Consider the following 19,637-nt stretch of genomic DNA (forward strand, 5'->3'; position numbering starts at 1 on the left):
TTATTTAATTTATATAACTTGATTACAAGTTTTTCCCTGTTACAAGGTAGTTTTGGAAGATATAAAGAAAAATTGTTTTCATGTGATAACTATTAATTATACCTTAATTAATACAGTAGATAGTAATCAAGTGGAAGACCAAGATTTCATTTAGGGTGACTAGTTAATTAATCATCTTCATTGATTACTGCTGTTCATTAATTTCCCATGAAAGGAATTTTTAGCTTAACAAAAGGTACTACTAGCCTAGCCTGCCATGTCTTATTTTATTGAAGAGAAAAGACAGACATACAGACAGACTCAAAAGAAAAAAATAAAAATAAAGTAAACAAAAGAAAAACATCTTGTCTGTCAAACCAAACACTATCTCTTCATCATCTTCACACTTGATGTTATTCATCTTTTCAGGATTTCTTCTACCCATTTTCTTTTAACACTGACCAAGAAGAACAGAGAATAGTAAAGTTTTAGGTTTCTCCTTATCTGGGTTTTGAGTTTTGATGATAATTTTTTTAGTAGTCTCTTTGAAATGAAGAGATGGGTAAGTTTTAAAATGCTGGTTTTTTGAGAAATCTGAAGTGGGTTTCTTTTTCATTTAGGATTTGAAGCTCAAAAACTTCATTTTTATACTCAATAGTATACCAGAACCCAGGTAGTTTTCACCTGAGTTCTGATCCTTTAAGAGTGAGAAGCTTGGGAGTTCAGTTGATGAGCTCAAGTTGTTTGGTGAAAAGGGGCAAAGATAGAAGAAAGATCTAGGCTGTAAAGTTTCAAATTTTCTTCATTTAAAGCTAGAGTTTTGGGAAAACCCATTAATGGTCATTTGGTTCTTCTCCAAGAAATTTTGATATTAAGACATAAAAAGTAAGGGTGTTGCTTTCCTATTCATGCTTAATATACTTTTACAATAATTTCATTGATACCCAGAAAATCAAAATCTAGTTTTCTGGACAATTTCATCTTTCATTACCTAAATCCACTCAAAAAATTGATTTATCTGCTAAAGAAACACATTTAATGGCTCCTTTTAGCAAAATTTCTCTTTGGGTAATGACAATTTTGTGGAGAATTGAGGTTATGGTAGCTCAGAATGGTGATCAGTTGATAATGGTGTCTTTAAAGAAAGAACTTGTTATTTCTGGGTGGAGTTCTAATGATTCTAATTATTGTTCTTGGATGGGTGTTACTTGCAATTCAAATCATTCAATGGTGGAAATGCTTAATCTCTCTCACCGCGAAATCCGAGGTAATGTTACTTTAATCTCTGAGCTCAAAGCTCTGAAGCACTTGGATCTTTCTTATAACAATCTTCAAGGTTCAATTCCTTCTGCTTTAGGTAATCTTGTTGAACTTGAGTTTCTTGATTTGTCTTTGAATGAATTTGGTAGTTCAATTCCTCCTGAATTGGGTAAACTTATAAATCTTAGATCATTGAATCTTTCCAATAATTTGCTTGTATCTGAAATACCCAATGAACTAAAGAATCTAGAAAGGTTACAAGATCTTCAAATTTCAGGAAACAGATTGAATGGTACTATCCCTTCTTGGATTGGAAACTTTAAGAACTTGAGAAATTTTGCAGCATATGAGAATGTATTAAGAGGAAAAATTCCGAACAATCTGGGTTTAGTTTCTGAGCTTCATTTGTTGAATCTTCATTCGAATCTTCTCGAAGGACCCATACCTGAAAGCATATTTTCTTCTGGGAAGCTTGAAGTTCTGGTTCTAACCATGAACAAATTGGTTGGAAACCTTCCTGTTTCTGTTGGGAATTGTAAAAGCCTATCGAATATTCGAATTGGGAACAATAGACTTATTGGAAGCATTCCTAGTTCTGTTGGGAATTTAAGTAGTCTTACATACTTTGAAGCAGATTATAACAATCTCTCAGGGGAGGTTATTCGAGAATTTTCTCAATGTTCTAATCTTACTCTCTTGAATTTAGCCTTTAATGGATTTACGGGAACTATTCCTTCAGAGTTCGGAGAGCTTTCAAACTTGCAGGAATTGATTCTATCTGGTAATAGCCTAATTGGTGAAATTCCAAAATCTCTCCTTAGGGGCAAGAATATTAGCAAACTCGATCTTAGCAATAACAGATTTAATGGCACAATACCTAAAGAAATCTGTAACACGCCAAGATTGCAGTTTCTTCTTTTGAGCCAGAATTCATTAAGAGGGGAGATACCTCACGAGATTGGAAACTGCGTAAAACTACTTGAGTTAGAAATGGGTAACAATTATCTAACTGGAAATATTCCGGCTGAGATTGGTCAGATCAAGAATTTGCAGATAGCTCTGAATTTAAGTTACAATCATCTTCATGGATCGCTACCCTTTGAGTTAGGGAAGCTCGACAAGCTAGTTTCCTTGGACATCTCGAATAATCAGCTCTCTGGGAGTATCCCGTCGGTTCTCAAAGGTATGCTGAGCTTGATACAAGTAAATTTTTCTAATAATATGTTTACTGGTCAAGTACCTGTTTTCGGACCGTTTCAAAGGAGTCCAAATTCGAGTTTCTCAGGAAATAAAGGGCTTTGTGGAGATCCCTTAAGCACCTCTTGTGGTAATACTTTTGGATCGGATCATGTTTACCATCACAAGGTTTCATACAAGGTCATATTAGCTGTTACTGGATCTGGTTTAGCAGTTTTTACGTCGGTATCAATTGTCGTTCTTCTATTTATGATGAGAGAGAAGCAAGAAAAAGCTGTCAAAGATGAAGGAAACATAGAGGAGAAAATTGCCGATCCAGCATTGATAATAGCTGGAAACGTATTTGTCGATAATCTCAAGCAAGCAATAGATTTTGATTCCGTCGTTAAAGCAACTTTAAAAGAGTCCAACAAACTCACATCTGGAACTTTTAGTTCTACATATAAGGCAGTTATGCCTTCTGGTTTGATTTTATCAGTGAAGAGACTGAACTCCATTGATAGAACAGTAATCCATCATCAGAGCAAGATGATTAGAGAGCTCGAAAGATTGAGTAAGCTCTGCCATGATCATTTGGTAAGGCCTGTCGGATTTGTGATTTACGAAGAGACTGCTCTTTTACTACACAATTACTTACCAAATGGAACATTAGCTCAACGCCTTCACGACTCAACTAATAAAATGGAGTTCGAACTAGACTGGCCAACAAGACTCTCAATCGCCATTGGTGTTGCTGAAGGTCTGGCCTTTCTTCACCACGTAGCCATTATCCATCTCGATATCTCCACAAGTAATGTTCTCTTGGATTCAAACTTCAAACCTTTACTTGGGGAGATTGAGATTTCAAAGCTCTTAGATCCATCAAAAGGTACTGCAAGCATCAGCGCTGTAGCAGGATCCTTCGGTTATATTCCCCCAGGTACCCAATATAATTTCGCCTTTTCAGTGCTATTTCATGTTCGGTTCATTTTTAGACATCTTATGAAGTTTGCAGATTTTCTTCATTTTGTTCTTACATGTGTTATGTTCTTATCTCTTTCAATCAGAATATGCATATACAATGCAAGTTACAGCACCGGGAAATGTTTATAGTTATGGAGTTGTTTTACTCGAGATTCTCACAACAAAATTACCAGTTGACGAGTCCTTCGGTGAAGGGATAGATTTAGTGAAATGGGTTCATACTGCACCTTCAAGAGGAGATACACCTGAGCAAATATTGGACGAAAAGCTAAGTACGGTTTCCTTTGCTTGGAGGAAACAAATGCTCGCAGTTCTAAAAGTCGCCTTACAGTGTACTGACACAACACCAGCGAAACGACCTAAAATGAAGAAGGTGGTGGAAATGCTCCAAGAAATCAAGTAAATTACACTTTTCCGAAGTTCACTATATCATGAATCTAGTAACAGTGAGGTTCTTATATCATGAAAGATATATTATATTACGCTATATATGAATGACTAGTAGTTATTTAGGTGTCCATTTCCTTCAAGAAAGGAGTTGATGTTCAAGTGTGATTTTGCCTATTTAATGTTAGTCCCGATAGTCGAACTACTTGTATGATAAGGCTTGACTAGATGAAAGGAAATTGTAGTTCTTATCGAATTGGATAATGAATTCGGAGGTGCTATCTTACACCCTGAATGTTTTCCAAAGTTGAACTTCGCTTGTGGTTCTTTGTGCATGAAAGGGAAGTATCCTAAATGTTTGCTTGATTAATGTTCTCTCACTATATGCATATACAAATCATTTGCATGTTTGCATGAACTAACAAATAGACTCAGAATAGATCTTGTTTCTGCACATTATAGCATCTGATAATGTCAAACAGTGGTTTCATTAGGTCATTTAAACAGATAATACGTATTTTATTGTTCGGTTTGGTCAGGAATAGTAATGGTAGAGATTGATTTTGTTTGGTATTTCCTCTCTTAGGAGGGATCCTTTTTGCTTGGAATGCAATTCTTGATGCATTCAACTGAATTTTCTTTTTCCTATTTTTTTGGAGAAATCGACTACGATCTACGTAGTCGGTACAAGTCATTAATACATCGAGACAATGTGATAAGCACGATAACTGCTGAAATACTACGGAGTCTAAAATCCGACGAATTAAATAGCCTAAAGCCCAACGAATTAAATGTCCTAAAGCTTACATAAACTACTTTATTTTATACCCAAGTTCAATATTCCTGAATTTACACTTCCATGAGATCGAACCTTGGACATCTGCATTACAGAGTATATGCACTGACCAAGTGGGCTAACAGTCGTTGGCCATTCAACGGAATTATTGAATTTGATTCCTTGTATATGTATTTTTTTCGTGGGCACAAAACATGGACTAGGGATCTAGGTTTTATAAGACATTTATTTAGGCAGATTGGTCAACAAGATATCACTTTAAGTTTACTCAATTGAGACACTATGAACCTGGATATTGTTAAATTCTAAATTACAATATTCGCCCGAGTAGTTATTATTTCGGTTACATCCTTCGCTATTGGATATTTGTAAAGTAATACTATTTTATGGGTTCATCTAAGAGGAAAGATCGAATTGAAACTAGGTCAAATTCATGACTCTAATTGCTTCCTAAGTAACCAAGTATTATATCTTTCGTTGATATCATCTTTGCACGGAATGCACATGTAATAGTGCTTGTCGTGTTGTTAAATTTGTGGACATCCAAATTGTGACTATAGAGTACAGAATAACAACACCCTCTCAATTGTTGTATTTTTCGAACCTAACACGACTACAAATTAGCGCGTCGGATGTGAGGCATCTCATGTATTAGTCGGACTTTAACACGGTACTGAGTTTTGGGTTGTAACAAGTTGTATCTGATATATTAGACCAAACATAGATTGATATATAGAGATTGGTTTAGGGAACACTTGTTCAGCTCTTAACTCCTCCCTCCCTGTATCCTTGTTAACTACTACATTAGTTTTCTTCGGTTTCGAGTCATCTCTATCACATCACAAGCAATGCTTTGATGTTAACCTAGCTGCTTGCAGCGGCTGGTTCAGATTCCAATCTTGGTACTCCACCAGGTAGAACTTAGAAGTGTAGAACATGTGTATTTTCGGGTATTTGGACTTCTCTCCCAACTTGTAAATCAACTCCTTCAGGATTCCTTCAGCCAAGATAGATTCTCGTTCCATCGAAGTACCATTATCCATTTCATCACTTTAGAATGGCATATACATCACTCATCCAGGATCTATCTGAAGACTTTCTAGCAAGTCATTGCTCCATTATATAGATCAATTGTAGTCCAAGAGATGGTTTTAGCCTATGCAAATCTTATACCTTTTATTCGATAGTAATGTCCTCCGAATTCATCGCCATTCTATATAAATTGCTTTGCAAAATAAATCACACATTGGCAAGTCATGAGTAGTACGATTTAAGGGTTTAAAATAACTGTTGCTTTTTCTTTATGTTTTTATAGTGGAGCTCTTAACGAAGTTTGAACCCTTAACCTCTAAAAGACAACACCGATTAGTCTTTTTCTAAACATAGCATGTAGACAGTTCTCTTTCTACGGTTCCAACCAACAGCAATGACTTTTTTTGGGTAATCTCGGTGAATATGAACATAATTTGGTTACGCTTTGTGTTTTAGGTAATATCGATGAATAATGAGCATTTCACAAGACAAGAGTTTCCGCAACTACATAATGAATTAACAACTCAAAACGCAGAAATTAACAAAACTACGAACAGAACAAATAGATGCAATGGGCGAGGAAATATTCTTGAAACAAATTGCTAAATTACAATTATGTTCTGTTGAGCAGATATTGTACAGGAGAATACCTGTGTGTCCCTACTTTCGACAGTCACTCAGAATAGTAATGCCAACCAACCGCAGTCCCAGCTACTAATATGATTTTGAGTATTAGCTTAGGACCTAGTAAAGGTGATGATGACGACGGAGATGATTGAGTAGGTTCCTCTTGTTTCCCTCGTAGCTTGGCTGATATCTTAGAAAGGAGATTAGGAAGTAGACGGATTTGATTGGCATCTGCAAGTAGAAAATGAGAAACGAAAATTTAGACATCAAGGCCTAAAGGACGTTGTAGCAGATAATAACACGGAACGGGCTGACATTTATTGTAAGTCTAGTCTTTGTAGTGCTTCTTAGCAATTTATTCCTACTGCTGTCAAACTTGGCATCTACAATGAACTCTATCACTAGCTTCGTTTTCGGACAACCCAAGACATGAGAACCAAATAAACGTGTGCTTAGGACCATAATTCGATAAAATATTTTTCCTAGAAAAGTGGGAGGGGTTCATTGATGTTAAGTTTAAGTCATATGCATATGATATAGAAGAACGGGTTTTTCTTGAGTCGGTCTCACAAGTGACTATCCGATATTTACCAAGTAGGAGATACATTGAATTACCTTTGTTTTTTAAGAACCTTTCTTCTTCACCAACTCGTCTTCTTAATGCATTTAGTAGAGAGCCAAAATATAAAGCAAATACCGTGCATGTAATTGTTATGACATTGTAAGGCATGCTAAAATCAGGAGTAGCCAAAGGCACGAGTAATACTTCCGTGTAGGAAATGATAGGGTTTTTTTCCTGCATACATATTTAACCAATCAAAGGATGAGGGAAACAAAATAAGCAAGTAAACAGTAATTGGCAGTAATTGGAAATAGTACCTGAAATTTTAGCAACATTCCTGACACGTTTGAGGAGTTCTCTTCAACAAAATACTTCCTCGGTTGGAAATCGGGATAGCTAATTGCAGCTGATGGAATATCAAATCCTTGATTAGCATCTGGAGGATATTCATCGATGTGTAAGAAACCCTACAAAAAATGTATAAACAAGAAATTATACATCAAACGATAAGAACATGATCATCTGATTGACCAGGACTTTAATGTGGTTTCTTGAAAAAAAATCCAAACCTAATTGTAGTAGCATACATATAAGTCAAAGTGTTAGATACGAACAAACACCACAGTATTGATGAACATGCCTATGTGGCACAGATTGGATATATTTTGGGTTATTCATGGAAGAGTCGGATTTTAAAAGAAAATTTCTATCTTTAAAGGAATGTAATAAACTGGAATTTTCAAACTTTGCATCAAAATAACTATATATAAAAGAAAATACCAACCAAACTAAAGAAAATTTAGAAGTGCTAAGCATACCTTATCAAAATCTAAGAGTATTGTGGCTGACTTCACACTGCAAGGAAACTTTAGAGCCATCTCCATCACTCCAGGTGATACTTTGTCTTCTGAAGGCGAGACATGCATGTTCTCCATGATATTCTTTAGCATTTCAGGCTGTCCATCTAGAAACACTTGTATAGTATGGAAATATACTTTAACATACCAAGGGACTACTTGGAAAATATCAACGCGCACCTTACACTCATCTTGAGCATTATCCTCACCATTGAACCCTTCAATGGATCCTGACGATCTGAAAGAAATTGCAATTGAGCCCCTCTGATTCCCACTTCCAATTAAGAACCTACTAGTATGAAATGGTGAATGGAGACATGACCAAATCATGGGTCGCTTCCATACAAAACCCACATCCAATTGCTCATCATCATCCAAGTTGCCAACGGAGTATTCATACATAATGGACGTGTGTTTACTATTGAAGCCACCCACCTCCACAATCACTCTATGTGGTTTTACAGACAATTCAAAACCTGGGTTCTGCCAGGAATCTTCTGAGGTTAGACTGTGAACTGCAGCTTTTCCATCCTCCCCACTTAACATACTAAGCTCAGAAACTAAACCACTCTCAAGTTCAAGGAATATATTGCTAGACTTGGCAAGACCACATTTCCCATTGATCTTTCTTCCAAAAATTGAATTAATAGACCAACTTGGTTGTAGAAGCTTCCCATCTGAATACGTCATGCTAGCTCTTGGTGTAGGAGGCTGAACAACAATAGTAAGTGTCTGTTCAAGTACTATGCCAGGTTCCGAAGCCTCCTCCAAACCAATGTCAGTAGAAAGTAATCTTAATCTCTGTGAATGATAGAAACCTTTATAGATAGATGGCCTGTCAAGTATTGAAGCTAGCCCAGCTTTATCTCGACACGGAAGCAACTTTAACCAAGGAGTTAGGTTCTCAGTGCAAACCGCTTCTCGAGGCAATGCACCGTATCTCAAACCGCCTGAAAATTTCCGGAAGCTCCAAGCAGGAGCAGAATAAGCAGCAGAAGACTCTAGGAAATTGATTGAAGCACAGAAGAGACCTGAAAGAGTATGGGTTAAATTTTTCCAGTTTGCATCAACCTGATCAGGTGGAACATCAAAGACAGCCCACAACTCAACTCCGGGAGGCTTAGCGTTGCTGCTCGACATAGGATCAGCACTACCCCATCTTTCGTAGTTCCAGCGACCTTGTGTGAACGACAACTCCATTTCCCGGATACGAAATTTTTGGACCTGGTTAAAGCATTAATAGTTCAGTAAATAGGGTGCAAATTATCTTGCAACTTGCATATGTAGTAGGGGATCTAAGACACTCCATCTACACTGAATAGGAAACCATTCATATACTAGCATTCATACGCAACGGAAAATGAATTTGATTTCGTTCAGAAGTTCTATCAGTCCCAGAGAATTGCAAAATTTAACTTTCCCCAAAATTTAAAATTTAAATTTCAAAAAATAAAAACAAATGCATATGACTAATAATTGTGCTAATGATTTCCTAAAACTCTGTACTTCTAGGAATAAATCCCACCGCAGTCAAGCTCAAACCCCCTACTTCTTAATTCTCAACTTCTAAGTCATTAAAACCCTATGTATGTATGTATGTATGTATGTATGTATGTATGTATGTATGTATATATTGTGTTAAGAGTTCAAACCTAATCAGTTCACAATAAAATAATATCAAAATTTAATCACGGGAATAGCCCCAACTGAAGAAAGATGAATACATACCAGCTGATAAATGGCTTTGGGAAAGAGACGATGGTGATGACCATTGATTGTTGCAGAAGGAGTTCTGCTATCAAAATGAAAATGTGCAAGGAGCTTACGATCTGGTAAAGGTTTCAAAAGTAGTTCCTCGGAGAATTCTTCATCTCCATTTGATCCACCAGAGTAAAATAATATCAGGAGAGCAATTAACACAGTGGATTGAAGAAACGCCATTGATAGACCTTCAGAACTGAATCCTTGAGGGGAACTCAGGATCCTTTGAAAACAAAGGGTATGTTACAAACCGGAAAGATGTAGAGATTGAGATTGATATTGAGAAGATGGGCGAGTTATTGAGATGCTTACCAGTTGTCGTGCTGTTAATGGAAAGTCAGAAATTGAAGCTATAGATAATCCATGTCCAGATTTCGGTATTTTCCGTGGCCAAACACCATCGCAATTCACTGATCTGTTATTCCATCATTATGACATGCCCAATACCATTTTAAAAGTTGAGTTAGAAAAATAAGATATATTTGAGATGAATGATTTAGATGCTATCATATTCACTGAAAATTGATTTTAAATTATAGTTTACAAGTACTACATGCATTTGCAGATCGAAGTTTAAATTCTACTAACTTCGATAAAAACTTTTTAGTAACTCCAAGTCATCCCCCGACTTGAAATCTTGGTTCCGACACTGCTTTCCCCAAAAATTTCCACCAGCAACTCTTTCAGATCATAATCAATATAACATATGTTTCTAAGATGTCATCCTGAACCTTTAACAGTACAAGTATAAGGAAATATTATGAGTTCAATCAAAGCAACAATTGAAGAACCCATATTTTGCCTCTGATTTGTCATTTAAGAGAACGAGTGAGCACTCACAGCTGCTGATGCGTACACCCCTCTAATGTATAGATCGGTGTAAGTTTTGATGTGGTACACCGTACACCTACATTTGTCCTTAAGCCATGTGCATCGATGTGCATCTCATACGCCTTTTTAAACATTGGTGCACCCTCATCAACAAGAGATATGATGGATACTTAAATGATGTATACGCATGCTCCATTTTTTTCATGTATCTATACCGATGATTTAGAACTAAACTACACATGTTGTATTTTATGATGTAAGGATCCTTCAGAGTAGCCTAGTTTTAAACTAAATGTCGAATGAGGGTATGATCTTTCTCAAATAGATCTGTGTCTGCCAATGGATAATGCTCATGATTTAAATCTGTTTTCACTTTTCACTTAAACTATTAGAAATGCATGATCGAAACTAGCCCTTTTTGGTATTTGTAATTCATAATTCTCTGCTAACATTGAATGTTAGAAGCTGATGAATTTGCAAGTTTAACATCCAAATCCAAACATATGAACTTATGTTTCTTGCTATGTTGTATTAGGCATAAGACGGGGCAACAAGCTTCTCGAGTCGCCTCAGGTCGCCTAAGTGAGCGCCTCACAGAAAGGCAGTACCTGCCTTTTATGTATCATCCTATGTACACCAATTCATAAGTGCAAACCAATTCATATTTCGTAATCTCTAATTCATAAGTGCAAACCAATTCATATTTCATAAACAAAAAAAATAAGTGGAAACCAATTCATAAACAATGGGCAATGCTCATTATCTGAATTTGTTTCACTTAAACTATTCGAAATTCATGTTTCTTGCTATCCATATCTATGAACTTATGTTTCTTGCTATGTATTAGGCATGAGGCGAGGCAAGGTAACAAGCTTCTTGTGTCCCCTCATCTAGCCTACTGTTTTGACCGATTAGGGCTAAGGGAAGTGAGGGATAAACGCCTTCAACAACATTGGTTTCTTGTAATTCCAATATCCAAAATATAATCTAGTCAGGTTCTGTATTGTTGAAATAACATCAGACTTCTTTCTTACTTTTCACTATTGTTGAATTAAAATCAAAATGTATGACCTTTGGGGGAAGCTATCATGTGAAACCTAATTCCTAATCTCTTTAACCTAATTGTTAGACCCTAATAATCACTAACCAATTTCCCCAAGACGAGAAAAATAGAAGAAGTGATAATGAAAAAATAGATTGTAAAATAAAATCATCTCAGAGAGAGAAAGCATACCTTTCCTTAAAATGATAGATCGTAAAATGAGATCAGAAGTTCTATCGGAACTGGGATTTCAAGTCGAGCACAACTTAGAGAGAGAGAAAAGCGTGGTTGTGTAGTAATATTTTCTAAGGAGAATTACTGAAATCCCCATGTTTTACAAAAGTCTTTACATAAATCCCATGTTTTATTTACTATTACATTTTTCGCCAACTTTTGTTAGATTTAACTTTAAACTTTCAATATTATTTTGTTGCCCCTTTACATTTTACACCACCTTTTACTAACTCATTTACAGATTACACTAGGTTTTCAAAATGAAGGGACAAGATCAAACCAAAATAGAGTCGTTTTTTGACCGTTTTTTTTAATCCTTTTGAGCCTTACATTTTTCTATTTAAACCTATGAAATTCATTAAGAGATGAGAGAGATACAGGACCAGGTTCGAGAACAGTAGTATAAAATTTCAGACAATTTCAGAGTATCAAATGGATAATATATATAAAATTTCAGAGTGTAAATTTTGAAGTACACAAAATAGAGAAGCCTAGACTAGTGATTTAGAAAACAATTTCAGAGTACAAATTCTGTAATATGAACTCGAATTATAATGAACTCAATCGGAAAGAGATACCCATTTCTCCAAAGTAAAGAAATACTTGAAGTAAAACAATTTCAGAGATGATGAAACTTCAGACACAAATCCAGCTTCATTTGCTACTAAACCCATAACCCATTTTCAGAAACCAAACTGTATCCACCTTTTTCTCTCACTAAAGAAAACAATCTAAACAAATCAACAAACGCCCCAGCTCCAAACATTGCTGCTGGTAAAGGTCGAAATTTTTTAAAAACTGATGTCTCTTTCAGATAAACAGGTAGAATCTGATTAAACCAACATTCAAGTTCATTACTATCGATATTAACAAAACCCATCATTAATATCAAGATTCTAAAAACCCATTTTTCAGAAGACGATTTCCTTTCAAACCCACTAAGGATTTCGATTTCTTTTTCAGGTTCGAAATTTAACCGTTCCAATGGAGTACGAAGAGAGAGAGAGTACCTGGAGAAGAGAGATTCTTCTGATGGAGTCCGAAATTACCCAAGTTGATTCTCGAATGAAACCCTAGTCTTCACACGTTCTTCCCTGTTCTTGATTTGGGGATTTCAGGTGGGGGGAAATCCCTTGATTGCTCTAGCCTCTAGTTAGTAAGGAAGAGGATGATTAATGTTATAAACGCCCCTGCATCCAATCGAAGGCGACCCAACTTTTTGGTGTCCGGAAGAGTCGTTATTTAGCACACTAGGTTTCCGCCGCGTCCTACGGACGCGCCGTAACATTCTGAAATTCTTACCTGCAAATTATCAACATTAATTATATCAGTAATCTTCATACATCAAATTCCAAATTAATAGAGCAAGTTCCGGACAAGAGGAAAGCGAAATAAAACCATATTTAGTGGAGAAAAATATGTGAGGCAGTGAGGGAAAGTGATTTATGTAGTTTTGGGATGTTGTAACCGATTTTCTCTCCACTAATTTCTCTTCCTCCCCACTAGTTTCTGAAATTCTTTCCTGCAAATTATCAACATTAATTATATTAATAATCTTCATATTTGATAATATCTTATACAAATGAGTGTATAGAAGTCTAATGGTAGTTGAAGTTGGAACTTAATTATTGACACTAATACCATTTTGTTTTGATTCGAATTACAAAAAAGAGGATTTTATATTGATCGTCGGATGTGATCTATATCAAACTCCAAACAAAAATGAACGGTCAGACTTATACCTCACGTAACGACTGAGTTGTTTTTAATATATAGGATAGGATGGGCTTGGTATTAGTTCACCCTTCACAAACTGTAATTTTCTATTAAATTTGGCAGAACAAGGAGATTTATGTAATTATAAATAAAACATGGAAATTTATGTAAAGACGTTTTTAAAACATGAGGACTTCAGTAATTCTTCCTTTTCTAAAGTTGGTTTTGTTTGAAGTATCATCAGTTGGTAAGTGACCTTAACTTCCACCTCCCGATCCCCTAGTGGTGCTTATCAAATCAATCCTCATTTCAACCCCCGTACCAAGGTCGGGTTGAAATAATTTGTCCGACTGACCTGTCAATGCATATATTCCGGTCATGCTCATTGAAATAGAAACAAGTTTTTTTTGCCCAATGACTCCCAAGTCTATAACAATTTTTTTTATGTTGGACTTCAAGAGTCATAACATTTAAATGACATACATCGTGATTTTGGATAAGTAATATAACTGTCAATTAAGACATTCTGGACCCTAAAGGCCCATATGACCATCCTAAGGGGCCTGTAAGCCCATTTATTCCTAAATCTACTTTATTTATTGCACAAGCTTAGGGATGTCAACGGGGCGGGTTTGGGACGGTTCATTCCCTTCCCAATTCCGTCCCGTTAGTAAACGAGTTTTACCATAACCGTCCCAATTAAAAATTGCTAAACCATTACCGACCCGCCCCGCCCCGTTTAATATAAAACGAGTCGGGTCGGGTCGGGTTCAAAGTATTTTGTTTCGCAAAAGTTATTTTAGTTTGAAGTAACATAACAATTGTTAGCAAAATTTCGTAAGACTTTGAGTTTATCAATCATAAACACTACAACAACTTAAATAATATAAAACATAAAATAATTAAATTGATAATATAAGATTAAAGTTCTAGAAACATAACCTTAATAAAACAAATATTTAATATATAACATACTAATCGGTTCGGGGCGGAGTTTACTATCTAATACCAAACCCGCCCCGAACCCGATTAGTTTTTTTTAAACTTCATACCAAACCCGAACCGTTTAATTAACGGGACGGTAAAACCCGTCCCATTAGGGGCGGGTTTGGGAAAAAACCCGTCGGTTCGGGCCAAATTGCCACCCCTACATAAGCTACATGAGATATTAATGATAAACTGCTTCCACTAAGACACGATCCCAAAATCTCTTGGGGTTAAGACTTAAGAGGGAGTGTCCAATCACTGCACTAAAGGGTGGTGAACCCTGACTGACTTTCTAATTTACAGAAAATGTCTCTATCACCCATTTTCTTTCGTTTCCCGTCAACGTTAACATTTTTAATCCTATTTTGCTTTTACGTGTAGTCAGCAACCTTGGTAATTTGTATCCAATTTTTTTCTTCCTTTTCATTATTTCTCTTTAAAAATTAGGGTCCAGGTCCGTTTGATACGTGTGAAAATAATTGTCGCGGAAACATTTTTTTTAAGTTTTAAGTGTTTGACAAGGTTGTAGAGAAATGGTGGAGTGCCTTCAAAATATCGTAAATTCTTCTTCCAAAAACCCTAAAGTCCCACATTGTTGATTGCAACTCTAAATCATTTATGGTTCACCTGAAGCATAATCTGAGAAGAAAGTTGATGATATTGGTCGATCTAAAGAGAGAGTTCGTTGATATTAGTCGATCTAAAGAGAGAGAGATTTCTGATATTAATAAATCAGCGAAGAAAGTCATAAAGCATAATCTGAAGTGTACTTCAATTTTCTAATCCCAAAAATATGTTCTTTAAATAAATTTGTTGTTCAAATAAATCTGTTCTTCAATTTTATTATACCCAAGAATAATATTGTTCTTCAAACACATATATGTAGTAGATAATTTCGATCTAAAAATCAACATGAAGTTCCTACGGTTAATATGATAGAGGGAGAGGAGAAGAAATGATTTGGTTAGAGGAGAAGAAATCGAGGGTTATATGAAAGAGAGAGAGAGAGAGAGAGAGAGGGTGAATACGATCAGCTTCCATTTTACACATCACTGTTGCTTGTTGCTGGTCGTGTGTGAGAGGGGAGAGAGAATGTTGGTAAGAGAAAGATTTGTGTTTTCCAACAGTGAGAAATACATTTTACCATCAATTATGTGGTAAAATAATTTGAAATGTTTTCCAACCTTTTTTACTCATCAGAATTTGATTTTCACACTTTGTTCCTATCAAATAGTTGAAATCGACTTTCCACCTTGTTTTTACTAGGTATCAAACGGACTCTTAATCAATTTGGATCTCTTGTAATGGCTAAAAAAACCATCTCCCCATACACTGCTTTCATGTAGTCTATGTTGTCGAATGCGTCGCCCAAGCACGACTAGACGCTCAAAGCGACATGTCCTTAAGGGCGTCGCCTCATTTGGAGACGAATTCTCCTTGCTTGGGCGGACGCCTTTTCTTGCTCAGGTGTCACGACCATATTCTTGGAGATTCATATGGCGTGACAAGTGCTAGGATGGCACGCAGGCATATAAGTCGGAGGGCCAAATATGGGGGCGGAGGGCCAAATATGGGGTCGAAGGGCCAGAAACTTCCTAGAGGCATGCACGGAGGTGCATTCAAGTCTAAGTTAAGAGCGAGTATGATTGGTTGAAAGGATTGATATTTCCTTGTGGAAATAGGCTAAACAAGAAGTTTGCACTATAGGAGGGGGTGGTCTCCCTTCCTCATATGCATCCTGCATATGCCAAGACCTCGTGGATGGAGGCTCGCCCATCTTAGCTAGTGTGCACGAAAGTGAGCATCCTCATGGCGCAACTCATGGGGTCCGCCTAGCATATGTGAGAGAAGCATATTGCACGGGTTCCCTTGTCATAGGAGATGGCTTGGGACAGTACCTGGAGATAGGATATTGCGGGTTCCTTTGGATTGGTTGATGCATGTTCTCATGCCATGTCGAGGCGTGCGACGTGCTGTCCTATTCCATAAGGAGGATTATATTCAAGGGGCCAGACTTTGATGTTCTATGTTGCCATACGGAGTTAAGGTAGCTTATGACACGACGGATGCTCCTATGCCTAATGTCCGGAGGTGAAGCTGAGATGATAGGTGTCGGATGCTTGAGACGATGTAGATGACCATTGATTGTTGCGGAAGGAGTTCTGCTATCAAAATGGAAATGTGCAAGGAGCTTACAATCTGGTAAAGGTTTCAAAAGTAGTTCCTCGGAAAATTCTTTATCTTCATTTGATCCACCTGAGCAAAATAATATCAGGAGAGCAATTAACACAGTGGATTGAAGAAACACCATTGATAGACCTTCAGAACTGAATCCTTGAGGGGAACTCAGAATCCTTTGAAAACAAAGGGTATGTTACAAACCGGAAAGATGTAGAGATTGAGATTGATATTGAGAAGATTGGAGAGTTATTGAATTGCTTACCAGTTGTCGTGTTGTTAATAGAAAGTCAGAAGCTGAAGCTATAGATAATCCATGTCAAGATTTCGGTATTTTCCATGGCCAAACACCATCGCAGTTCACTGAACTGTTATTCCATCATTATGATATGCCCAATACCATTTTAAAAGTTGAGTTAGAAAAATAAGATATATGAGAGATGAATGATTCAGATGCTATCATATTTACTGAAAATTGATTTTAAATTATAGTTTACAAGTACTCATGCATTTACAGATCAAAGTTTAAATTCTACTAAGTTCAATAAAAACTTTTTAGTAACTCCAAGTCATCCCCCGACTTGTAATCTTGGTTTCGACACTGCTTTTCCCAAAAATTTCCACTAGCAACTCTTTCTCCCAACCAGAATTAGAAAGATTATAATCAATGAAACATATGTTTATAAGATGTCTACCTGAACCTTTAACAGTACAAGCATAAGGAAGAATCAGAAAGATCATAATCAATGAAACATATGTTTATAAGATGTCTACCTGAACCTTTTACAGTACAAGCATAAGGAAATAGTATGAGTTCAATCAAAGCAACAATAATGAAGAACCCGTATTTTGCCTCTGATTTGTCATTTAAGAGAACGGGTGAGCACTCACAGCTGTTGATGCGTACACCCCTCTAATGTATAGATCGGTGTAAGTTTTGATGTGGTACACCTATATTTTTGCTTAAGCCATGCGCATCGATATGCATCTCATACGCCTTTTTAAACATTGGTGCACCCTCATCAACAAGAGATATGATGGATACTTAGATGATGTATACGCATATTCCATTTTTTTATGTATCTATACAAATGATTCAGAGCTAAACTGCACATGTTGTATTTTATGATGCAAGAATCCTTAAGAATTGCCTAACTTTAAACTAAATTCCGAATGAGGGTATGATATTTCTCTTAGAGTTCTGTGTCTACCAATGGATAATGCCCATTATCTAAATCTGTTTTCACTTAAACTTTTAGAAATAAATGTTCGAAACTAGTTTTTTTTATGGTGTTTGGGTTCCAAAATTCTCTGCTAACATTCAGTGTTATAAGCTAATGAATTTGCATATTCCAAAATTCTCTTGCTATGTTGTATTAGGCGTGAGGCGAGGAAACAAGCTTCTCGTGTTGCCTCAACTCACTTAGGCTTGCCTTACAGAAAGGAAAACTAAAGTACGAGAAATGAAGAGAAAACTCTAGAAGATGATGAAAACGAAATAAAATAAAAATTACCTTCGATTAAGGCAGCAAATGTAAGAAGAGGATGATCACTTCCTTCTTTCTCTCTACTGTTTTGATGGATTAGGGTAAGGGAAGCGGTTTCTTGTAATTCCAATATCCAAAAAATAATCTAGTCAGGTTCTGTATTGTTGAAATAACATCAGATTTCTTTCTTTCATTATTTTCACTAGGTTTTCACTATTGTTGAAATAAAATCAAAATGTATAACTTTTGGGGAAGTTATTATTTGAAACCTAATTACTGATCTCTTAAACCTAATTCTTAGACCCTAATAATCATTAACCAATTTTCCCAAGACGAGAAAATAGAACTAATAACCAAAATGAAGATTGTGAATAAAATCGTTTTAGAGAGAGAAAACATACCTTTCCTCCAAATTAGTAGATCGTAAATGTGGTTGAAGGGTAGAAACTTCAAAGGAATATAAAAAAAGGTCAGAAGTTCTGCCGGAACTAGTATTTCAGGTCGATACCAATTTCTTCAACTTAGAGAGAGTGGTAAGATTTTTTAGAGTTGGTTTTGTTTCAAGTATCATCACTCCATATCGGTTGGTGAGTGACCTTAACTTTTACCTCGTGATCCACCATTGGTGCTTATCAAGTTTGTCTGGGCTTTAACCCATGCTACTGAGTCCAGGTTGAAATGGTGTCAGGTCTGGTGGGTCTGTTGAATGTTGATACATATATCGTTGTCTAGTCTGGAATCGAGGTCGCCAAACTCTAGTTCGGCCGGTTTGGATCGGGTCATATGTTTAAAAAAGGTCGCGGTTTTGGAGAATAAATAAAAATGTTATCGGGTTATCTATGTTTCTTTATAAATTTTCAAGACATATATTTCTATGCGGAATACAAAAAAATATTACAATTTAGAAAAATTAACTTTAAGTAAAAAAATTATTTTTTTTAAGTCATTTCTTCCCTCTTATCTTTCCCAAATCTCCAACCTTACTACCCTTACTTCTCTAATATCAGAAACAAAGTTAGAGAGATAAAGAAGGAAAAATATTTTAAACCCTATAAATTAGTTAATCCTCTAATATCTCCTACCTTACTACCTTTACTTCTTTAACATTTCTTACATATTCTATGAGACGTCCAACGCAATCCTCTCCAAGAGAGGTAAACACATTTTAAACCCTAGAAATTAGTTAATTTCGAGTCTTAAAAACATATTTTTCATCAGGTGAGAGGCGGTTTCAGCATGAAGAGTCGGTTGGTGAGGATTGGAGTCGGTTGGTGAGGTGAAGAATCCAATTGAAGTTTGGTTTCTAATTTTCTAATTTGGAGTCGGTCTCCAATTTTGGGACATAGTAGTAGTCGGCTTATACTATATATAGGGGGTTTGAGTGCTTTGTAAGCACAACAACACAACACAACACACAACTACTCAACATAGAGTGATAGCTAGAGAGGGAGAGCAACTGAGAGAGAAATTTTATTCATTGTTTTGAGCGGAGTTTAATTTCTCGGTCGTCGAAGATCTAGTATAGAAGGTTAATTTCTATAAGGTACCATCTTGGGACGAACTTGTGGGTTGTGTGAGTCGTCTTCATCTATCATTCAATAAAGATTTCTTGTTCGCCCGAGGACGTAGGCTTTAAGCTAAACCTCGTTAATTCTGTTTGCATATCTAGTTTTGGCATAGCGTTTCGATTAATTTAATAATCGGATCAATTTTTTAGGATAGGTTCGATAGCTTCCGCAAA

The 19,637-nt window shown here is 36.2% G+C and overlaps 2 protein-coding genes across 7 annotated transcripts; one reads left to right on the forward strand and one right to left on the reverse strand.

Annotated features, from left to right (window-relative positions):
* LOC147539694 (Leucine-rich repeat protein kinase family protein) lies at window positions 1-4,156 on the forward strand. Its single transcript, XM_086642639.1, has 2 exons — window positions 1-3,355; window positions 3,483-4,156. Exons 1-2 carry the CDS (start codon window positions 1,018-1,020, stop codon window positions 3,800-3,802), a joined length of 2,658 nt encoding a protein of 885 aa, XP_086498765.1. The 5' UTR covers window positions 1-1,017; the 3' UTR covers window positions 3,803-4,156.
* Window positions 4,157-6,064: 1,908 nt separating this feature from the next.
* Window positions 6,065-18,520, reverse strand: LOC147539695 (GPI transamidase component Gpi16 subunit family protein). Of its 6 annotated transcripts, none has more exons than XM_086642642.1 (9): window positions 12,539-12,722; window positions 10,262-10,374; window positions 10,010-10,152; window positions 9,734-9,836; window positions 9,389-9,644; window positions 7,622-8,884; window positions 7,121-7,270; window positions 6,857-7,037; window positions 6,065-6,472 (listed from the first exon to the last, which is right to left on the reverse strand). In XM_086642642.1, exons 5-9 carry the CDS (start codon window positions 9,599-9,601, stop codon window positions 6,288-6,290), a joined length of 1,992 nt encoding a protein of 663 aa, XP_086498768.1. In that variant the 5' UTR covers window positions 9,602-9,644; window positions 9,734-9,836; window positions 10,010-10,152; window positions 10,262-10,374; window positions 12,539-12,722; the 3' UTR covers window positions 6,065-6,287. The 6 variants fall into 6 exon arrangements, with proteins under 6 accessions (XP_086498768.1, XP_086498769.1, XP_086498770.1 ...); XM_086642643.1 differs by having other exon boundaries at window positions 10,010-10,146; window positions 12,539-12,650; XM_086642644.1 differs by lacking the exons at window positions 10,010-10,152; window positions 10,262-10,374; window positions 12,539-12,722 and adding exons at window positions 17,924-18,013; window positions 18,298-18,520.
* Between the last annotated feature and the right edge of the window lie 1,117 nt (window positions 18,521-19,637).

Source organism: Eschscholzia californica, unplaced genomic scaffold (assembly GCF_041429995.1).
Source record: "Eschscholzia californica isolate CP2 unplaced genomic scaffold, dmEscCali1.0.p SCAF_5, whole genome shotgun sequence".
Classification (NCBI taxonomy): Eukaryota; Viridiplantae; Streptophyta; class Magnoliopsida; order Ranunculales; family Papaveraceae; genus Eschscholzia; species Eschscholzia californica.